General features: G+C 43.6%; 1 protein-coding gene across 1 annotated transcript; it reads left to right on the top strand.

Moving 5' to 3' along the window:
* Positions 1-79: 79 nt before the first annotated feature.
* LOC139391779 (synaptotagmin-11-like) lies at positions 80-11,329 on the top strand. Its single transcript, XM_071139328.1, has 4 exons — positions 80-352; positions 4,798-5,711; positions 7,378-7,498; positions 7,615-11,329. Exons 1-4 carry the CDS (start codon positions 319-321, stop codon positions 7,923-7,925), a joined length of 1,380 nt encoding a protein of 459 aa, XP_070995429.1. The 5' UTR covers positions 80-318; the 3' UTR covers positions 7,926-11,329.
* Positions 11,330-21,324: the final 9,995 nt, after the last annotated feature.

The following is a 21,324-nucleotide window of genomic DNA, read 5'->3' as shown; positions in this document are numbered from 1 at the left end:
AGAAAAAATTACATTCTGACGCCACCCGGGGGCGGGTCTAAACCCTCCTGCGAGTCCGTGAGTACCAGTCTCGAGCCCCACGCAGCATCCGAGATATAATAGCATCATTGAGTTTGGCGTATAGAGAGCGAATAGACTATACGAAAAGAGGAAGACAATCATTATTTATTAACCTGTGAGCTCATTTACTGGAATATTTGGTTGAAGTATAATTACTCATTCTCTATGGATATAAAATAGGGACAAATCAGCTTTATATTCTTTCATTTACCCTTTTTATCTGGGCTGCCAGTAAAGCATCCTGCGTTAATTCTCAAAATGGCTGAGATTACAGAATTACGACCTGCATATGGTAAGTAGCAGACATTTTTCGGAATTATTTGGCATTTTGTTTATTGTGTCGTCAGATGTTAACGTTATATGATGTCTTGTATTTACATTAGGCAAAATGTTCAAATAATGCCCATGCGTTTTAGAAATAAGGCCATATGAGAGTGAACACACCCAAATAGCATGATTAAATTGATTGCTATCATCAAAGATTGCCAAATGTAAATTTGACATTTATTCATTACCATGGCCTATGTTAATGTAAATAGCATCGAATGTAATTTGGAAATTGAACGAAACTGATTACACAGGCATGTTCAACAGAGATAGTAACATTACTAGGCACAGACGTCAATCAATTCAACGTCTATTCCACGTTGGTTCAACTTAATTTCATTGAAATGACGTGGAAACAACGTTGATTAAACCAGTGTGTGCCCAGTGGGAGCCTATTATTACAGTATTTGCAATTACGAAATTATTTGTTTTCAATCAGTGAGTAATTTGGTCCAACAACATAATAATTGTAGGCCTATTCTATCAAAAGATATTGAGTACTGCGGCCCATTCGCAACATTGTCACTTCTCCCCGTGGTCTTCAATGTGCGCGTACGATGGGGTGGATAGGATGACGTGATGTCTATTCCTGCATAAGCATCGCCAGCCCCGTTCCTTTGTTTTTGTTAAAACAAGCATCCCGGAACTAGGAGCTTGGCCAAATGGACATATTTTCATTGTATCAGACCCCGAAATTAAGATCCCTGAACAGTAGTTTAATGCCACATTGCCATAATAAGAAGTGTAGTGCTCAGAAGGCAGGGGGTGTTGGTGACCCAAACAGTGCCAGATCCTCTCAGCAAGTAACTTGAATAGGTGATGGGGAATGGGGAGGGTTATGGATATTGTATCATCAGAAGAATAGGACAACCCAAGTGCAGAAACAAAACGGATTGTTCTAAAATATAAACCAATAAGCACTGCCAGGAATGGGCCTGTAACCTGATGGAGTTGATTAATGTCCATGCGGAAGAGGAGGCTTTTGTTAATAAATGCATTCTCATATTTCTTGGTTGATTTAAGATTAAACCATCAAGAGCATCTAAACATTGAACTGCTTGAAGAACCTCATTACAACAAGCAGTTAACCTTTCATCTCATACAGGCTCAAGATAAACAGTTGTGCAGTCTAGGCTTGAGAGATGTGTTGTTGCAAACATAATGTTGGCCCTGAGCCTGCCGGATGCAGCAGAACATGAGAGTTGGATATCTGCAATTCAGCCCAACAGACTCCAGAAACCCAGATTACAGCCAGTGATCTAATCTGGGTCACTCAACAGGATTAAATCAACTGAATCTTATGTTCACAGGCAGTATACAATAAGACATGTTGCCAATGCAGACAGATTGTCTCTCAGTGCTCCATGGTCACTCAGCACTGTTTACCAGGCTGGTGGATGATGGGGTTTATGCTGTACCAACCGGTGCCAGACAGAAAGAAAGATCCGTGGTCAGAAGTTGGATATCTTTGCATTCTTCAAACACCAGAAACAGCTTTTTCTTGCAATCTAGAGCCATAGTTATTATGACTAATTATATGTCAAAACGATGTCTATTTTTCTGCATAAGTTATCTAAGCATATCTTCTTACCTCCTTATCTAAGCATATCTCCTTACCTCCTTATCTCTTTATCTAAGCACATCTCCTTACCTGTTCAACTGTCATGTTAATTAAGGATGCACATTGATTCTTTAAGAACCGTTTTGCCTTAGAAGTTTAGTGCAACTGCCACACTGGTATATAGTATCATAACCCAATAATTAAAGCAATTTTAGTCAATTATGTATCAATTTATTGTCATTTGAGTTTTGAAAAGAACAATCAAATTGTCTGTCAATCTTTGTCTGTCTATGAACAGTGGTTAAATTCCCCAGCCCCATGACTCAGTTTATCAAACAAAGTGGCAGGGTCAGGCACTGGAAATGGCTCAAATCAAATCAAACGCTGTGTGTGCCACTCTACACCCTCTCCTCCACTGACGATACCTCACACACTAGAGTATCTAGCTTCCTGCCGAGGCATCTCTGCTCTGTGCACCTTGGAAGGAACCACTTACTAGGGGAGAATAGATAGGGGGGTACACTTTGCCTGGTCCAGTCAGTGTGCCCCCTGCGAAAAGTACCGCTGACATATCTTTTTATAAATAATTATGATAAAATTAATTTTAAAACATGACAAATCTTAGGGAGCGCATGCCTTTGTGTCCCCTATAGGCATGATGCCACTGACAGTAGCTGTGCATATTTAAACAAAAAGGATGTCTTGAACTCGGCATGCGTGCTGTTCATATTTGGAATGTCAAACTACCTATACAGTAGTGTGGTCTGATCTGTAATCTATGGTTAGATAGAATTACATAATTCCTTGCAAATCAACCTGAGCTCTTTTTCTTGATGAAGGATCTGAAATGGGTTATGCAGAAGGCTAACAGATGGAATCCACAGAAAAAAAATATCTTTAAAGTTACCCACAGAAAAAAACTGAACTGAGGAGATTGGCATTGTGTCTAGTTAATAAAAAAATGTACGGTGTATTTTTGGTTCTGTTAATCAGCACATTCAATTTATGCTTTTACTTAACACATTTTGTGGACAATTCCTGGACCCACTGAAGTGGAAGATTTGAGAGCTCACTACTGCCATCCCCCTGGGGTATGTTTCCAGGGCAACGGGCTCAGCTGGCATTAAGCTCCTTCCAAAATCTGACATCATCCTCCTGGTATCCCTACCCAGAATGCCAATGAACAACAACAGGAAGGAAGGGCACAGTATTTTGTTGAAAGACAGACAGTTGAAGGAGGGAGAGGAGAGAGACAAAGACAGATGAAAATGGAGACGGGAGAGAGATATAGAAAAACAGACGTAATATAAATATAGTTCGATAGCTGAGGTAAAGAGGGTGAAATATAGAGTCTGTGCGTGTGTATGTGCATGCATGTGTGCCTTGTGCATGCTCATGCACATACACTGTATAGACTGACAAGTTTACCAATTGGAGTATGGTGACATGCTCAGAAGGCCAGCGCAGCTAGGGAAATGTTCCCTGTGGAGGGCTGAAGGGGGGGGGGGGGGCACAATGCGTCTCTTTTCAGGGGCTTGGCCAAACAAAGGGCCCTCTCCCGGCCCTCCCGCCCCGCTGCAGCAGGCTCTGTCCACTGAGTCCCATTACAGCTGGGATCAGCACAGTCAGGCTTACCATGTGTGCACAGCACATAGTCACAGTCCCACATTAACCCCAGCAGCAAATGAGTGGGTGGTGGCTCGCACACACAGTCACACATAGATTCATGCATACCTGCATGTGCACAGACACTTAGAACCTCACCCCTCGCACATACACATACACAGAGACACACACACACAGACAGGGTATGGGGCTATACCTCCCAGACACATTGAGGCAGACAATACACGACCTAGTCTGGCGTAATGACCAGCCCTGGAACATGGTCTGTCTGCTAGATAAAGCACACCGTCACTGGGATCAATTAAGGGAGGCAAATGACTAATGACTTAAATAAAGAGGTGGACTGTGTGTGTGGATGTGTTTAACTATAGTAAACTAACAGTAAAACATTTTTTATCAACTGGGGACATTTGGGGACATTTGTTTGTTGGTCCCCACAAGGTCAAATGCTATTTCTAGGGGGTTTAGAGTTAAGGTTAGAATTAGTGTTATGGTTTGAATTAGATTTAGGGTTAGGAGCTAGGGTTAGGGTTAGGGTTAGGGTTAATGTTAGGTTTTTGTTTTAGGGTTAGGTTTAAGGTTAAGGTTAGGTTTTAGGGTTAAGGTTAGGGTAAGGGTTCGGGTTAGGGAAAATAGGATTTTGAATAGGACTGAATTGTGTGTGTCCACAAGGTTAGTTGTACAAGTCTCTCTCTGTGTGTGTGTGTGTGTGTGTGTGTGTGTGTGTGTGTGTGTGTGTGTGTGTGTGTTGTGTGGTGTTGGGGGCTGACATTTAAGCAGCCTGGTGACACCTGGTTGAATGACGTCCATATTGCTCATGTGTTTCCCACTCACACCTTGCCTTGTGCTCTGTGACACTGTAGTGAAGTCACTCCTGCTGTATGGCACAGTCACAGTGTTGAGTCACAGTGGAGTGGAGTCACTCACCCTGGGTGGTGTAGTCACACGACTTACATTATTTAGCCTACCTGACAATAATGAGCCACTGGAGGGCAGTTACATGATTTCCTATTTGATGTTCAGTACTGCATCACTTAAAGAGTTGAATTTCTTTAATCTGAGTCAGTTCCAGTTCCTGGATGAACTAAATGCAACCGAAAGTTTGACTATCTACTTTATTTAGAGACTTCAGTATGAATATTTCTTACACCAGACATTGCAAACACATCCCAGTCTAGACTGTGCAAAGGCTTTTACTCATTCTATCTTCCCCTCTCTTTTAGACATGTCACCGGTGCTGGCTGGTTTTATCGGTGCAGCGGCTCTGGTGGTTGCCGTGGTGATCCTGGTTCTCCTGTGGTCCTTCTGCCAGCGTCGCAACCTCCGGGTGATGGGCCGGTACAAGCTCCATGGTGATCAGTACACCGACTCGGCTGAAGACCCGCCTTACAAGTTCATCCACATGCTGAAGGGCATCAGTATCTACCCAGAGTCCCTCAGCAGCAGCAAGAGGATAGTACGGGTGGCCAGACGTGCTGGGTGGCAGGGGGAGAGAGACAGAGAGAGGGGTGGTGGCCGCGGGATGGTCCTGGTGGATGCTGAGAACAACATCCTGGATGCTCCTACCCATCTCCAGATGAGCCACCTGGTGCCCCCTGCTGGCCAGCCCAGAATGGAGGCGGCACTGCCCGTCAGGGCCGACTACTGCTGCCTGGATAGCTCAGCTACCAGTAGTGAGAACAGCAGCAAGACTGTTTCACCTTTCACTCCCGCGTCCTCCGACCCAGAATCAGAGCCTGAAACCAGCCTGGGCTCCCTCAGCCTGGCTTTAGACTACAACTTCCCTAAGAAGGCCTTGGTGGTGACCATCGTTGGAGCCCATGGCCTGCCTGCAGTAGACGAACAGAGGAACAGCTCCGACCCCTACGTGAAGATGACCATCCTCCCTGAGAAGAAGCACCGGGTGAAGACCAGGGTCCTGAGGAAGACACTGGAGCCGGTGTTTGACGAGACGTTCACGTTCTATGGCGTGGCCTACAGCTCGTTGCCCGAGCTCACGCTGCACTTCCTGGTGCTCAGCTTCGACCGCTTCGCCCGAGATGATGTCATAGGAGAGGTGGTGGTCCCGCTGACAGAGTTGGAACCCAGCACGGGGCGGGTGCACATCACCCAGCAAATCAGCAAGAGGAACATGCAGGTGAGGAATGGGGGGCAACCTACACATGTTTAAAAGCATGAACAGACAATTCCAACATATTCTTAGAAGTAGGGGCCCGGCGCACACACACACACACACACACACACACACACATGGAATTGAGCGCAGTGCAGTACACAGAGGGGGTTGTCTGACAGGAAGGTCAATGTGTCTCTATTGATTCGGTCCCCATTCAAGTCTTAACTGCAGCCAAACTGAGGAGACAGAAACAACGCCTCCATGTAATCTCTCAATCTAGCCAGCCATCCATCAGGCTCCCTTCATCATCACAGCCACACGTGTGCATGTGAGTGTGTACCCAACTCGGACTCACCAAGAACTTTTGTTTTTTGTTCCTACATGTACCTGTGGCACTAGTCCTCCCTGTGTGACCATTGTGTATAACTCATCTGCTGTTCAATATATGAAGGGCTGGATATGTTTTGTATTAATGCAATGCAGGGGTTATTACTTCCTCATTGAAAGAAGACGTCTGATCGTAAAAACAGGTAGTGTTCCTCAGTACTCAGTGTGGAGGGCAAGGTATTGCAGTAGCATGGGGGAAGTCGATACACCATGCATGGGAATCAACCTCATACCTGACTAGGATAGTAAGTTGCAGGTGTATTAAAACTACACTAGAATGAGAAGAGAACTTTGGCTCACTGTAGTGGTGTCAGGGCAAATTTGTGTGGCTAAGCTTTCGGTCAAACAACCTTCATCAAAGCAATGTCATCTTCTTGCTTATTGAAATAATCCATCATAAGCATACCAATCACCAGGACACTCACCTAGGGATTCTTCTCAGCAAATCCTCATTTTATAATCATTAGATTAGAAAATGCCCTTTTAGTGATGGGTTGGAATAATATGAAATCAATTGCAAGTCAGTGAATATGAGAAAGTGCATGTGTGTGCTGGTCTGTAGCATCATACATCATGTCTACCTACTGTCATCTGTATTAATGTATACAGTACCAATATCTGATTTACATTTATATGGATATACAGTGTAAAGGCCAGGCATGACAGATTTTGTTCACAGTTTATCTGATTCATTGTTTAATTTCCTTGCTCTTACTATGCAGAACACCTAGATTATACAAACCGCTATACTGTATACGTTGTGCTGTTTCTCACATAAACACTAAAATAATCACACTAGTCTGTTTCCACATGCAGATATGTATGGTATATTTACGCAATAAGGCCTGAGTGGGTGTGGTATATGGCCAATATACCACGGCTAAGGGCTGTTCTTAGGCAAGACGCAATGTGCCTGGATGCAGCCCTTAGCCGAGGTATAATGGCCGTATACCACAAACCACAAATACCACAAACTTATTGCTATAATAAACTGGTTAACAACGTAATTAGAGCAGTAAAAATAAATGTTTTGTCATACAGCCAATCAGCATTCAGGGCTTGAACCACCCAGTTTATAATTGTGCATGTAGAACAAGGTTGGCAAATAGATCATTCCAAAGACTGCTGAGTTTTATTGTCTTGGCAGTTGGTGCCCAATTACTCTTTTAATCTATGACTGTACGATTATGGCTGTTTCATTGTTGTATTGTGTCTTAAAGGCTGAGTAGGTGGGTTTGATGATTGTTCCTTTTGAATGAATCAATAGTTAAATCCTCTATGTGTCTGTCTCTTCCTGCAGTGCGAGAGCCGTGGGGAGCTGTTGGTGTCTCTGTCCTACCAGCCTGTCTCTCACCGCCTCAGTGTGGTGGTGCTGAAGGCCAAACACCTGCCCAAGATGGACATCTCTGGCCTGTCTGGAAGTGAGTTCAACCACTGTGTATGTCAGTGTGTGCCTGTGGACAATTTAAAAAAGCGGAGCTTGTGTAATGTCCCCTTTACATATGACAATATTCCAAAATGTCCTTCTCTCCCTTAGACCCATATGTGAAGGTCAATGTGTTCTACGGACGCAAGCGCATCGCCAAGAAAAAGACGCACGTGAAGAAGTGCACGTTAAACCCCGTCTTCAACGAGTCCTTCATCTACGACGTGCCCCCCGAGCTGCTCCCTGAGATCTCCGTGGAGTTTGTGGTGGTCGACTTTGACCGTACCACTAAGAACGAGGTGGTGGGGCGCCTGCCCCTCGGCCTGCACAGCCCCTGTCCCTCTGGCGCCGCCCACTGGCGGGAAGTCTGCGAAAACCCCCGTCGGCAGATCTCAAAGTGGCACAACCTCAGTGAATACTAGCTCCTCACACCACCTAATGCATATAGTTCTACCTGTGTATAGGGGTGTTGGAGTAGGGGAAGAGAGGGACTTCTTGCCGAGAGAGTGGCTTTTCCCCATGCCATACATTCTCTTGTGAATAATACCAACAAAAAATGAACAACATTCCTGGTGGGACTTGTACAGTGGACTTTACAGTGGTTAAGGTTCAACTACAGGATCGAACTAAAGTAACAAACATGCATACAGATAAACATACACATATATAACCCACACCACTACAGAATTATAGAGACACTCAGTCTCAGCATTTGGGTACGAGTAATGAAAATAAAAAAGTTTGTTAACCAAAATCTGACCAGGATCACACATTCAAGGCTGTTATGAATTATTGTCTGGCCATGTTGTATGAAATTTAGGCGACGGGAGGATACATGCAAATGCTTAAAAAAGAAAGAATTGTCAGACTTCAAAATCCTCCCCTTGCCAATATTGTACTTCATTCATCGCATGTCTGAATTAAACAGAAATATCGTCAAATCAAATGTAGGAAGGAAACAGAAGTATTGCTTATATTGATAGTGAGAATTTTTTTCTCTCTCTAAAGGTAGCAACGAATAGGACAGCTAGAAAATTCTACCCATGAAATGTTTTGGGGCCTAACTGTTGTCGTTCAGTGGCATTACCATATTTGATGACAAGCTTTGTATCTAACATGAAAACCATCAAGGTTTCAAACCAATTGATTCTTTGTTGTTAAGACAAATGTGATTTCACTGCAAATATATTTATTTTGGGTTCATTTTTAGAACAAATTCGGTCTGAAAATATGAATGTAATAAACAACCAAAACATTATTACATGGATACATGTAGCGTTTCGCTACACTCGCATTAACATCTGCTAACCATGTGTATGTCACAAATAACATTTGATTTGATTTGATTTAACATGTGATCACAAGAAATATGACATCTTCTCATACTGTGGCATTGAAAAAGCATTCACCACAGTATAAGCAAATTACTGAAACATCACTGCAGCAGGTTAGTCTTAGTACTGTAATAACCAGGTAATAACACATGCTAGTTAGCAGCTTGTAGTGCCAGATGTTTTTTGAAAGTCACTGATATTATTGTGAATAATGGTTTTGACATGAAGAGTTGTAAAGGGTCATGTTTTGCTGTGTGGTTTCCAAAAGGTTTATACAGAATATTCCATATATATTTTGGCCTTTGCTGCCATGCTCATCTTTTAGGACTCGATTCAATCCGAATCACCGTAGTTCTGCGCTATAGCGTGCTTGAAATGTAAACGTAATTTTTTATTGAGCTGTCATATGCGTTTACCGTGAATGCAGTCTTCGCGAACTTGGGAACATTGGCTTTACATTGCCTTTACATTTCAATAGCGCTGAACTTGAGCGATACGGATTAAATCGAGCCCTTTGTGTATTTTTGTCTCTTTCATTTGGCTAATTTCAAGATTATATTGTATAAAAGAACAGTACTTTATATCTTGAAGGCAACACTTTTCTATAGTGAATAGCCTCACAGGTTGAAGCTCCTGTATGTTGTTGGTGATACTCTGTGTGTGCGTGTGTGTGTGTGTGTGTGTGTGTGTGTGTGTGTGCGTGCGTGCGTGCGTGCGTGCGTGCGTGCGTGCGTGTGTGTGTGTGTGTGTGTGTGTGTGGAGACTGCAGAGCCCAGGTGCACTGTTTAGAATAATATAAGTGGTGATGGGGTTCAGAGCAGGACATGGCAGTGGGGTGGCTACTGCTAGCTTCTGGCTTGGCTAGGCTTTATGACCAGAAGGACGAGACACAGGTGGGCAAACCCCCACACCTCTACTGTCACCAATCTCTCCATCCTCTCTTCCTCCTCTTTTTCTCCCGCTCTCTCACTCTCTCTGACCCTCCTTCGCACTTTCTTTCTAGCTCTCTCTTTACAGTCCCTTATTTCCTCAATCTCCTTCGTTCTCCCGTCTCCTCTCTCTAACTCTTTCTTTGCACCTTCTTTATTTGGATCACTAATATCTCAAATTCCTTTTAATGCTTCATTCCTCATAATGAGAGAAGTCACAGTATTTGACATATTAGTGAACCCATCATAACACCTATCACACCCTGTGAAGATTTGGCTGTATGACTGATGCTCTGTCATCATTGTACACCGTAGGTCAGGGGTGTCAAACTCATTCCATGGAGGGCCTAGTGTCTGTAGGTTTTTTGGTTTTTCCTTTCAATGAAGCCCTAGACAACAAGTAGTGGGGAGTTCCTTACTAATTAGGGACCATAATTCATCAATCAAGTACAAGGGAGGACTTGCAGACATTCGGCCCTCCGTGGAATGAGTTTGACACCTGTGCTGTAGGCCTACTCAGTGGAGACATGGGGAGTCTAGCTGCAATGGCTTTACATCACACTGTGTAACATTTACTGCAGTGCAGTCTGGCAAATTGACTGTGTGAAACTCTGGGAGAACAGTAATCTTAGTGAAGCCAAGGTGAAAATACTTAAGACTGCAGGTTTGTGTCTTGACAAATCAAGGGAAAAGCATAAAATTGTGTTGCAATACATATGAGCTGCCTTGTTTGCTTTGGCAGCAAACTCCTGTGATCAGAACCCCCACCATTTTGACTGTCTATAGCCCCGTTTATACCTGGTGCTAACATGCGTCCTTAGTCCTGATCTTGTCTACATTCTGATTGTGCCCACATTTCCAGAAGTGTGTCTACACATGGTATTAAAATGAGTCTGTTATCTGTCCACTGTGTCTGCATTGTGACCAGAGTTCCTGGTCCCTTCCTTTATGCAAATAATGTCACAGCTATAATATTTGCATATGTATTTACTGTAAGACACATATTGATGTAATCAGCCACCTGTCACTGATTTTAGAGGCCGGAATAATGATGATTTAAATGTTTTTTCTGTCCAGATCTGTCTACACTTGTAAGATGTCTAGACACAAAAAGATCACAATGAGATCACAATGTGTCTTTTGATTGTCAACACCTGTCTAAAAATGTGGGCACAATCAGACTGTGGACAAGATCAGGACAAAAGACGCAAGTTAGAACAAGGTATAAAAGGGGCTTACTTCACCTCGTCTCCCCACCTTCGACCTTCAGTGTAGCTATTTCCTTTGTTGAAATATCCTTGTTGACTCATTTGGAATAAAATATGAAACGTAATGTAAACAAACTGTAGTAATGACTGATCGTGGACTGGTACAAATGATTATTTCAAGGTATCTTCTGTCCAAATACATGGAGTTAAACTATGTAATGAAATACTTGCCAGTAATGCAAACGGTGTCTAAAACGTACATTTTCCAATGTGCTGAGTATATTACGCGGATGCTAACTTGTGTGTTTTTTTTCATTAACAGTCATTCAACGTGCAAATAAAAAGTTATACTCCAGTGTTTGCAGCTCATTTTTTTAAAACAGCTTTACATCACCAGAATCTTGACACACATGCATGGAGGCATGCACGCACACAGGCTTGTAAGCGTGTACACACACTCACACACTTCTCATAACTGAGCTACATTAAGCACAATATGCAACATGAAAATATTGAAAATATCATGATAATCAACACCCTCTTCTGGTGTAATCTAGTTCTAAGTCCTGTGACTGAAGTAACACTAGTCGTCTGTGTAATTTAAGAAAGTTGTCAGTCACATACATAGATCAGTGGAATAAAAGAGTTGATCATTGGTCCGTAAAGATTTTCATTTGAACTGTTACAAACAACAAAAAACAAGCAACAATATTCATACAACTGTAATAGAGTAGCAACAAGGATAACTTTAATAATCATAGAAGTAGACATCAAGGTCAAATTTAACAACAAAAGAATCATGTAGAAACAAGATGTGAATTATTAGGTGGATTTTTAGGGGTTATAACATTTTGCATTAGCGCAAATCAAGTCTTACATTTTTAAGTGGAAATTACAAACTTAAGAAGTGTTACACCCTGATCTGTTTCACCTGTCCTTGTGCTTGTCTCCACCCCCCTCCAGGTGTCGCCCATCTTCCCCATTATCCCCTGTGTATTTATACCTGTGTTTTCTGTCTATCTGTTGCCAGTTCATCTTGTTTGTTCAAGCCTACCAGTGGTTTGTCTCAGAGACTGGTTTTCCCTAGTCCCTCTTCTTCTCGTCCTCCTGGGTTTTGACCACTACCTGTCTCTGAGCCGACCTGCCTTCCTGTACCTTGGCCTCTGCTCTGGATGATCAACCCCTAGCAGCCTTAACCTGTCATTTTCCTGCTCCTGTGGTTACAATAAACATTGTTACTTCACATAGTCTAAACTTGGGTCTTACCTTGATTCCTGATAAGAAGCCTTTTTAAAACTTGAATACACTGCTGTGCAGGAAAATGTTCTGTTACAACAGAGATTCGGTACCTAATGGCAGCAGACTCAAGGAGAATTGGATCATTATCAATTTTTTTTAACATTATCTTGTAGTAGCATTGTTTGTTAATGGAGGAGCAGCTGATCAGATTACCAATCTTGAAGAATCCATTTGCGATATCCAAACTGGTGGAGAGAGTACTGGGTAAAGTTAAGGCTGTGAGGATCACGAGAGGTGGGCTTGTTTCAATTTTTTTGTACTTCTTAGGATCAGAAGGAACGTATGTTGCGTCTCACCCGATTTGAGAAGTTTGACGTGTCGTGTGTCTCGAGGGAAGTCAATGTTGAAGAGATAAAAAATAGTGTGATTGATGCACGTCGGATGAATTGTGTGGTGAAAAAGTGAAGAGTCTCTGTTCTTTTTTTTGTTTTTTTGTTTTTTTGTCTCTTGCTACTCAAGAGCAGTTGGAGTATATCAACTACAGATTCAGAGCATTTATCCCAAGACCATTGATCACTCTAAAGCTTTTGGACATGTTTCAAGTGTTTGTAGAAGGGAGAAGCCAATATGTCCAAGTTGTGGAAAAGATAATGTGTTTAAAAGGGATAAAAATGTGACAAGTTGAAATCATGAAGCCACGTCTTTGGAATGCCCGACAAGGGTGAAAAAGAATGAGGTGGCCAAAGTCAGGGCTGTCCAGAGCATTTCATATGCAGAGGATGATAAAAGGGTTGAGGGTTCGAATGGTGCTCCTGAAGAGTCCATGGTGGTGGATAGGCCTTCACTGCAGACTGCAGGGGTTGCCTTTCACCAGTAGAACCCAGATATTTTAAAGGTTAAGAAGGTGGACTTTGGCCTTTATACACTATATATACAAAAAAGTATGTGGACACCCCTTCAAATGAGTGGATTCGGCTATTTCAGCCACACCCGTGTATAAAATCGAACACACAGTTGTTCAATTTCCATAGACAAACATTGGCAGTAGAATGGCCTTACTGAAGAGCTCAGTGACTTTCAACGTGGCACCGTCATAGGAGGCCACCTTTCCAACAAGCTTCCCCAGTCAAAGGTAAAGGCTGTTATTGTGAAGTCTAGGAGCAGTAATGTCTCAGCCGCGAAATGGTAGGCCACACAAGCTCTCAGAATGGGACCACCAAGTGTTGAAGTGTGTTACACTGACTACCAAGTTCCAAACTGCCTCTCGAAGCAACAGCACACGAACTGTTCGTCGAGAGCTTCATGAAATCGGTTTCCATGGCTGAGCATCCATACACAAGCCTAAGATCACCATTCGTAATGCCAAATGTCGGCTGGAGTGGTGTAAAGCCGGTCGCCATTGGATTCTGGAGCAGTGGAAATTCGTTTTCTGAAGTGATGAATCGTGCTTCACCATCTGGCAGTCCGGCGGAAGAATCTGGGTTTGACACCAAGCGAATACTACCTGCCCCAAGCATAGTGCCATCTGTAAAAGTTTGGTGGAGGAGGAATAATGGTCTGGGGCTGTTTTTCATGGTTCTGTCCAGACCCCTTAGTTCCAGTGAAGGGAAATCTTAATGCTACAGCATACAATGACATTATAGATGATTCTGTGCTTCCATCTTTGTGGCAACAGTTTGGGGCAGGCCATTTCCTGTTTCAGCATGACAATGACCCCGTGCACAAAGTGAAGTCCATACAGAAATGGTTTGTTGAGATTGGTGAGGAAGAACTTGACCCCTGACCTCAAGCCCATCGAACACCTTTGAGATTAAATGGAACACCGACAGTGAGTCAGGCCTAATCGCCCAACATCAGTGCCTAATGTTCTTGTGACTGAATGGAAGCAGGTCCCACAGCAATATTCCAACATCTAGTGGAAAGCCTTCCCAGAAGAGTGGAGGCTGTTATTGCAGTAAAGGGGCGACCAACTCCATATTAATGCCCATGATTTTGGAATGAGATGTTCGACGAGCAGGTGCCCACATACTTTTGGTCATGTAGTGTAGCTATGGTGATTAATGGCACTGCCAAGATGGAGAGGAGGTCCAGGAAAATTGATTTCATTGTGGATGCGAAGGAGCTGTTCTTGGGACTGAAAGATTTCTCTGTGGAGGAGTTGCATGGAGCATTGTCACAAGCCGTACAACCCTCTCAGGCCCTAGAGCCTGAGAAGGAAGACATGGAGATTTGAAGGAAGGAAGAAGTGTTTTTTTAATTTTGTTTTTTTCAATGTACAATTTTTTTGGGGGCGTGACTAAGTTAGTTTTCCATATCACGCATGGATTTTCTTTTAATCTTGTTTTTTCTCAATCCGTCCAGTTAGTGGTGGCAATACACCTTTTTGGGTTGTCGTCTACCATAAAACCCACAGAAGAAGGAGAAGGAGGAGAAGGTATGGGGTGTGATTTTCTTGTAGGCAGAGCGCATTGGAGTAGGATTCTATTGCATTGACAGGCACGACTCAGGCCTGTACTCTACACCTACCGGTGTGCCTCAACCAATCAGAGCTGCAGTAGCCATCTTTGAAAAGCTAATCAGGTAAAGAACTTTCTTATGTCTTAAAAGGATGTGTGGTATTTTTAGATGGTCTTGAATAAGCTAAGCAGCCAATTAGCACAGCGTAGCATAATTTGTCTGATTCTCTGTAATAACGGTACGGGAATAATAATGTATTTTATTTTTGAAAGTAGTTTCTTGCATCAAACACAACATTTTCAGTCGCTTTAATAGCTGAAGAACAAGTGGAAAACAGGATAATGTCAAGCACTGCATGTTTTTTTTTCAAAAGTCTCATGGAATGTAGGCATTGAACACTACACATTGGCTACGGGAAGCGTTTTTCACATGGGGACAAAGATCATTCTTTTTAGAGAAATGTCCTCTGGTCTGATGAAACAAAAATAGAACTGTTTGGCCATAATGACCACCGTTATGTTTGGAGGAAAAAGGGGGAGGCTTGCAAGCCGAAGAACACCATCCCAACCGTGAAGCGCGGGGATGGCAGCATCATGTTGTGGGGGTGCTTTGCTACAGGAGTGTCTGGTGCACTTCACAAAATAGATGGCATCATGGGGTATGAAAATGATGCGGATATATTGAAGCAACATCTCAAGACATCAGTCAGGAAGTTAAAGCTTGGTCGCAAATGGGTCTTCCAAATGGACAATGACCCCAAGCATACTTCTAAAGTTGTGGCAAAATGGCTTAAGGACAACAAAGTCAAGGTATTGGAGTGGCCATCACAGAGCCATGACCTCAATCCTATAGAAAATTGGTTGGCAGAACTGAAAAAGTGTGTGCGAGCAAGGAGGCTTACAAACTGACTCAGTTACACCAGCTCTGTCAGGAGGAATGGGCCAAAATTCACCCAACTTATTGTGGGAAGCTTGTGGCTACCCAAAATGTTTGACCCAAGTTAAACAATTTAAAGGAAATGCTACCAAATACTAATTGAGTGTATGTAAACTTCTGACCCACTGGGAATGTGATGAAAGAAATAAAAGCTGAAATAAATCATTCTCTCTACTATTATTCTGACATTTCACATTCTTAAAATAAAGTGGTGATCCTAACTGACCTAAGACAAGGAATTTTGCTAGGATTGAATGTCAGGAATTGTGAAACTGAGTTTAAATGTATTTGGCTAAGGTGTATGTAAACTTCTGACTTCAACTGTACATATGAGATGAGTAATGCAAAATATGTAAACATTATTAAGGGAATGAGATACCGTAGAATAGTATAGAAAACAGTATACACATATGAGATGAGTAATGCCAGATATGTAAACATTAAGTGACTAAGATACCATAGAATAGTATAGAGTACAGTCTATACATATGAGATGAGTAATGCAAGATATGTAAACATTATTAAGTGACTAATATACCATAGAATAGTATAAAATACAGTCTATACATATGAGATGAGTAATGCCAGATATGTAAACATTATTAAAGTGACTAGTGTTCCATTCCTTAAAGTGGCCAGTGATTTCTTGTCTATGCCCATAGGCAGCAGCCTCTAATGTGCTAGTGATGGCTGTTTAGCAGTCTGATGGCCTTGAGATAGAAGCTGTTTTTCAGTCTCTCGGTCCCAGCTTTGATGCACCTGTACTGAGCTTGCCTTCTGGATGTTGGCGGGGTGAACAGGCAGTAGCTCGGGTGATTGATGTCCTTGATGATCTTTTTGGTCTTCCTGTGACGTCAGGTGTTATAGGTGTCCTGGAGGGCGGGTAGTTTGCCCCCAGTAATGCGTTGTGCAGACTGCACCACCCTCTGGAGAGCCTTGTGGTTGCGGGCGGTGCAGTTGCCGTACCAGGCAGTGATACAGCCCGACAGGATGCTTTCAATTGTGCTTTCAATTGTTTTCATCAGTAAAGGTTTGTGAGGGTTTTAGGTGACAAGCTAAATTTATTTAGCCTTCTAAGGTTGAAGAGGCTCTGTTGTGCCTTCTTCACCACACTGTCTGTGTGGTCCATTTCAGTTTGTCAGTAATGTGTATGCCAAGGAACTTGAAGCTTTCCACCTTCTCCACTGCGGTCCCGTCGAGGTAGATAGGGGGTTGCACCCTCTGCTGTTTGCTGAAGTCCACGATCACCTCCTTTGTTTTGTTGACTTTGAGTGAGAGGTTGTTTTCCAGGCACCACACTCCCAGAGCCCTCACCTCCTCCCTGTAGGCTGTCCCGTCATCGTTGGTAATCAAGCCTACTACTGTTGTGTCATATGCAAACTTGATGATTGACTTGGAGGCGTGCTTGGCCACGCAGGAATTGGTGAACAGGGAGTACAAGAGGAGGCTGAGCACGCACCCTTGTGGGGCCCCAGTGTTGAGGATCAGCGTAGTGGAGGTGATATTTCCTACCTTCACCACCTGGGGGCGGCCCGTCAGGAAGTCCAGCGCCCAGTTGCACAGGGCGGGTTTCAGACCCAGGGCTTCAAGCTTAATGATGAGCTTGGAGGGTACTATGGGGTTGAATGCTGAGCGATTGCATAGTCTGTGGATCTATTGGGGTGGTAAGCAAATTGAAGTGGGTCTAGGGTGGCAGGTAAGGTAGAGGTGATATGATCCTTGACTAGTCTCTCAAAACACTTCATGATGACAGTGGTGAGTGCTATGGGGAGATAGTCATTATGTTCAATTACCTTTGCCTTCTTGGGTACAGGAACAATGGTGGACATCTTGAAGCATGTGGGGACAGCAGACTGGGATATGGAGAGATTGAATATGCCTGTAAACACGTCAGCCAGCTGGTCTGCGCATGCTCTGAGGATGCGGCTAGGGATGCCGTCTGGGCCGGCAGCTTTGCGAGGGTTAACACGTTTAAATGTTTTACTCACGTTGGCTATGGAGAAGGAGAGCCCACAGTCCTTGGTAGTGGGCCGCATCGGGCGGGCACAGTCTTACCCTCAAAGCGTGCGGAGAATAAACTTAATGATGGTGTTGGAGTCGTGCCTGGCCGTGCAGTCATGAGTGAACAGGGAGTACAAGAGTAGACTGTGCACGCAGCCCTGAGGGGCCCCCATGTTGAGGATCAACGTGGCGGATGTGTTGTTACCTACCCTTCCCATCTGTGTTAAGTCCCAGGGTCCTTAGCTTAGTGATGAGCTTTGAGGGCACTATGGTGTTGAACGCTGAGCTGTAGTCAATGAATAGCATTCTCACATAGGTGTTCCTTTAGTCCAGGTGTGAAAGGGCAGTGTGGAGTGCAATAGAGATTGCATCATCTCTGAATCTGTTGGGGCGGTATGCAAATTGGAGTGGGTCTAGGGTTTCTGGGATAATGGTGTTGATGTGAGCCATGACCAGCCTTTCAAAGCACTTCATGGCTACAGACGTGAGTGCTACGGGTCGGTAGTAATTTAGGCAGGTTACCTTAGTGTTCTTAGGCATAGGGACTATGGTGGTCTGCTTGAAACATGTTAGTATTATAGACTCAGATAGGGAGAGGTTGAAAATGTCAGTGAAGACACTTGCCAGTTGGTCAGCGCATGCTCGGAGAACACGTCCGGAGTACACGTCCTGGTTGGGGTATGTACGTACAGTCACTGTGGGGACGACGTCATCGATGCACTTATTGATGAAACCAGTGACTGATGAGGTGTACTCCTCAATGCCATCAGAAGAATCCCGGAACATATTCCAGTCTGTGCTAGCAAAACAGCCCTGTAGCTTAGCATCTACTTCATCTAACCACTTAGATGTTGCTGTTGCTGTTGCTTCCTGCTTTCATTTTTGCTTGTAAGCAGGAATCAGGAGGATAGAATTATGGTCAGATTTGCCATTGAGTCATCTGAGAAATTCAGCAGGGTTTCTGGGAACTTCCACTATACAGAAGCCCATTCATGTCAAGTGTATTCAACTCCTTGGAAATTGAAATTATCTAAATTTCAGATTTGGCTTAAAATAAGAGAAAGTGTATTATGTGAATAACCTTTGCCTTAAGCTAGCATCTAAACTAAGAATTAGCCTTCTACTGTGATAGGATTGTTTTATTAGAAAGAAAACATGAAAATGTTCTTGAATGTGGGAATGAAGTTCAATAAAGATGCCTCCTTTTCTCTATAATGGATGAGATCAGGGAAAATTGCAGTAACAGTGTTGAAAATAAAAAAAAATGTAAAAAGTTTTACCACAATAGGCCTTCTTTGTTCAGGTCAAGTAGCTAAGCCTAATCAAATCAAATCCATTTTTTTTGTCGCATGCACCGAATACAACAGGTAGACCTTACCCCTAAAATGCTTACTTACGAGCCCTTAACCAACAATGCAGAGTATTTAAAAAGTAAGTAAGAAAAACGTGTTAAATAAACTAAAGGAAAAATAGTAACACAATAAAAATAACAATAACAAGGCAATGTACAAGAGGTACTGGTACCGAGTCAATGTGCAGGGTTACGGTGTAGTTGAGGTAATTAAGGTAATATGTACAGTGCCTTGCGAAAGTATTTGGCCCCTGTAGTGTCTTAACACTTAGTACTTATTTATGTAATAAGAAAGACTCGGAATACAAGCAATTGAACTGGAGCTTCACATTTACTCAAACTAGTTAGTACCAGAATAACATAGAACAATACTGCGCATGACCAAGGGTGCTCCATCCTTAAAGGGGACATCAGTAATTAACAGAACATAACATTCCTTCTCTTATACAATCAGAGTTACTTTTACCAAACCACAACTGAAACATTTCACAGAACTTGTTGTAGTTATTTTGCATCTTTTAAATTGAACTTGAACAGTTCGTTTTTGTTTGTTTGTTTATAAGTCTAGTCTGTCTGGTGGACGGTGCCTTCGTTCTGGGTAGCGCCTCAGATTGTCTGGAGGCTCCTGAACATCCTCAGTGTGTGCTTGTTCCATTATAGCGTCTGCTATAGCAGCACCTTCATCAACACGTTCCCTTCTTTCAGCCTGGGGTCTCTCTACTGCCCCACCGTCCTCTACAGTTCCCTGTGTGTCACTCTCAGGAGCTCTCTGCGCCTGTTCTCTCTCGATTGTTGTGCTGTTTTCCCTGGAATGCATTTGGTTAATGTGACGCCGCCACATTATGTCTGGGCTCACTTGAACCTGGTAAGTTCTGGGTCCCGTTTGTGTGTGTACGGTCCCTCTTGTCCATTTCCCTCCTCTTCTGTAGTCTCGCACCATCACTTCCTGTCCTGTTTGGAGATGGCGCTCCCGGCCACCGGAGAGCATCTTGGCTTGTTTGTTCAGCACTTCATTACGCCTGTTTGGCTTCATGATGTCTAGCTGTGTGCGGAGAGGCCTCCCGAACATCAGTGCGGCTGGGCTTTCATTTGTCATGGCATGTGGGGTGTTTCGGTAGGAGGCCAGGAACTTGGCCAGTTTTGTTTGCAAAGTCCCTTCGTCTCGTTTTGCTGCACGGAGTCCTTGCTTTAGGGTTTGCACAAAGCGTTCTGCCAGCCCATTGGTGGCAGGGTGGTACGGAGCTGAGGTTGAGTGTTTGATTCCATTTACTGACATGAATCTTGTAAACTCGTCACTTACAAAAGCTTGCGCGTTGTCACTTACCAGCTGCAGTGGCAAACCGAAGCGTGCAAACCTTGTTCTGAGACACTCTATCATCTGAGCTGAGGTGGAGGAGTCAGTGCAAAACACCTCTGGCCATTTGGAATGGGCATCAACTATAACCAGAAACATGTGCTTTTCAAAGGGACCAGCGTAGTCCACATGAATTCTCTGCCATGGCTCTGCGGGCCATTCCCATGGGTGGACTGGGACAGGAGCAGGCATGTGAAGGGTTTCCAAACATCCACTACAGTTCTTTGACATATTTTCTATCTGTTGGTCCAGACCTGGCCACCAGAAGTGGCTCCTTGCGAGCAGCTTCATTTTGACAATTCCAACATGACCTTCATGTAGTTGCTGCAAGACTAGATGTTGGCATTTCTGGGGTATCATGACTCTCATTCCCCACATCAAACATCCTTGGTACGTTGTAATTTCGTTTCTCCGCTGGAAATACGGAGTCAGCTCCTTTCTGCCAGTAGCTGGCCATCCTGACATGGTGTAGGTGTACACTTTTGACAAGGTCACATCTTTCCTTGTCTCCTGTTTGATAACTGTGCTTGTGACAGGTAGGGCCTCGAGCTGAGCGCTATGGAACATGTCCACTGCATCCACCCTCCTTTGTCTTTCTCTTGTACACGGCAGTCTGGATAATCCATCTGCATTTGTGTGGAGGGATGACGGCTTAAACTCAATATCATACATATGACTGGCAAGGAACAGGGCATATCGCTGTAACCTGGCTGCTGTCATTGCCGGAATGCCTTTCTTTGGACTGAAAATGGAAAGCAACGGCTGGTGATCTGTAACCAGTGTGAAACGCTTGCCATATAGGTATGCGTGGAATTTCTTGACGCCCCACACTAGTGCCAGTGCTTCTTTGTCGATTTGTGAGTAGTTTTTCTCTGCATCATTCAATGTTCGTGACGCAAATGCAACTGGCCTCTCTGACCCATCTTTCAGTGTGTGTGAAAGGACTGCCCCTAATCCATAAGGGGACGCATCACAAGTCAACTTCACTGGCATTTCAGGGTCGTAATGCATC

This window comes from Oncorhynchus clarkii, chromosome 3, assembly GCF_045791955.1.
Source record: "Oncorhynchus clarkii lewisi isolate Uvic-CL-2024 chromosome 3, UVic_Ocla_1.0, whole genome shotgun sequence".
Classification (NCBI taxonomy): domain Eukaryota; kingdom Metazoa; phylum Chordata; class Actinopteri; order Salmoniformes; family Salmonidae; genus Oncorhynchus; species Oncorhynchus clarkii.
Note: the sequence above shows the minus strand (reverse complement) of the source record. Positions and strands in the feature narration are given on the sequence as shown.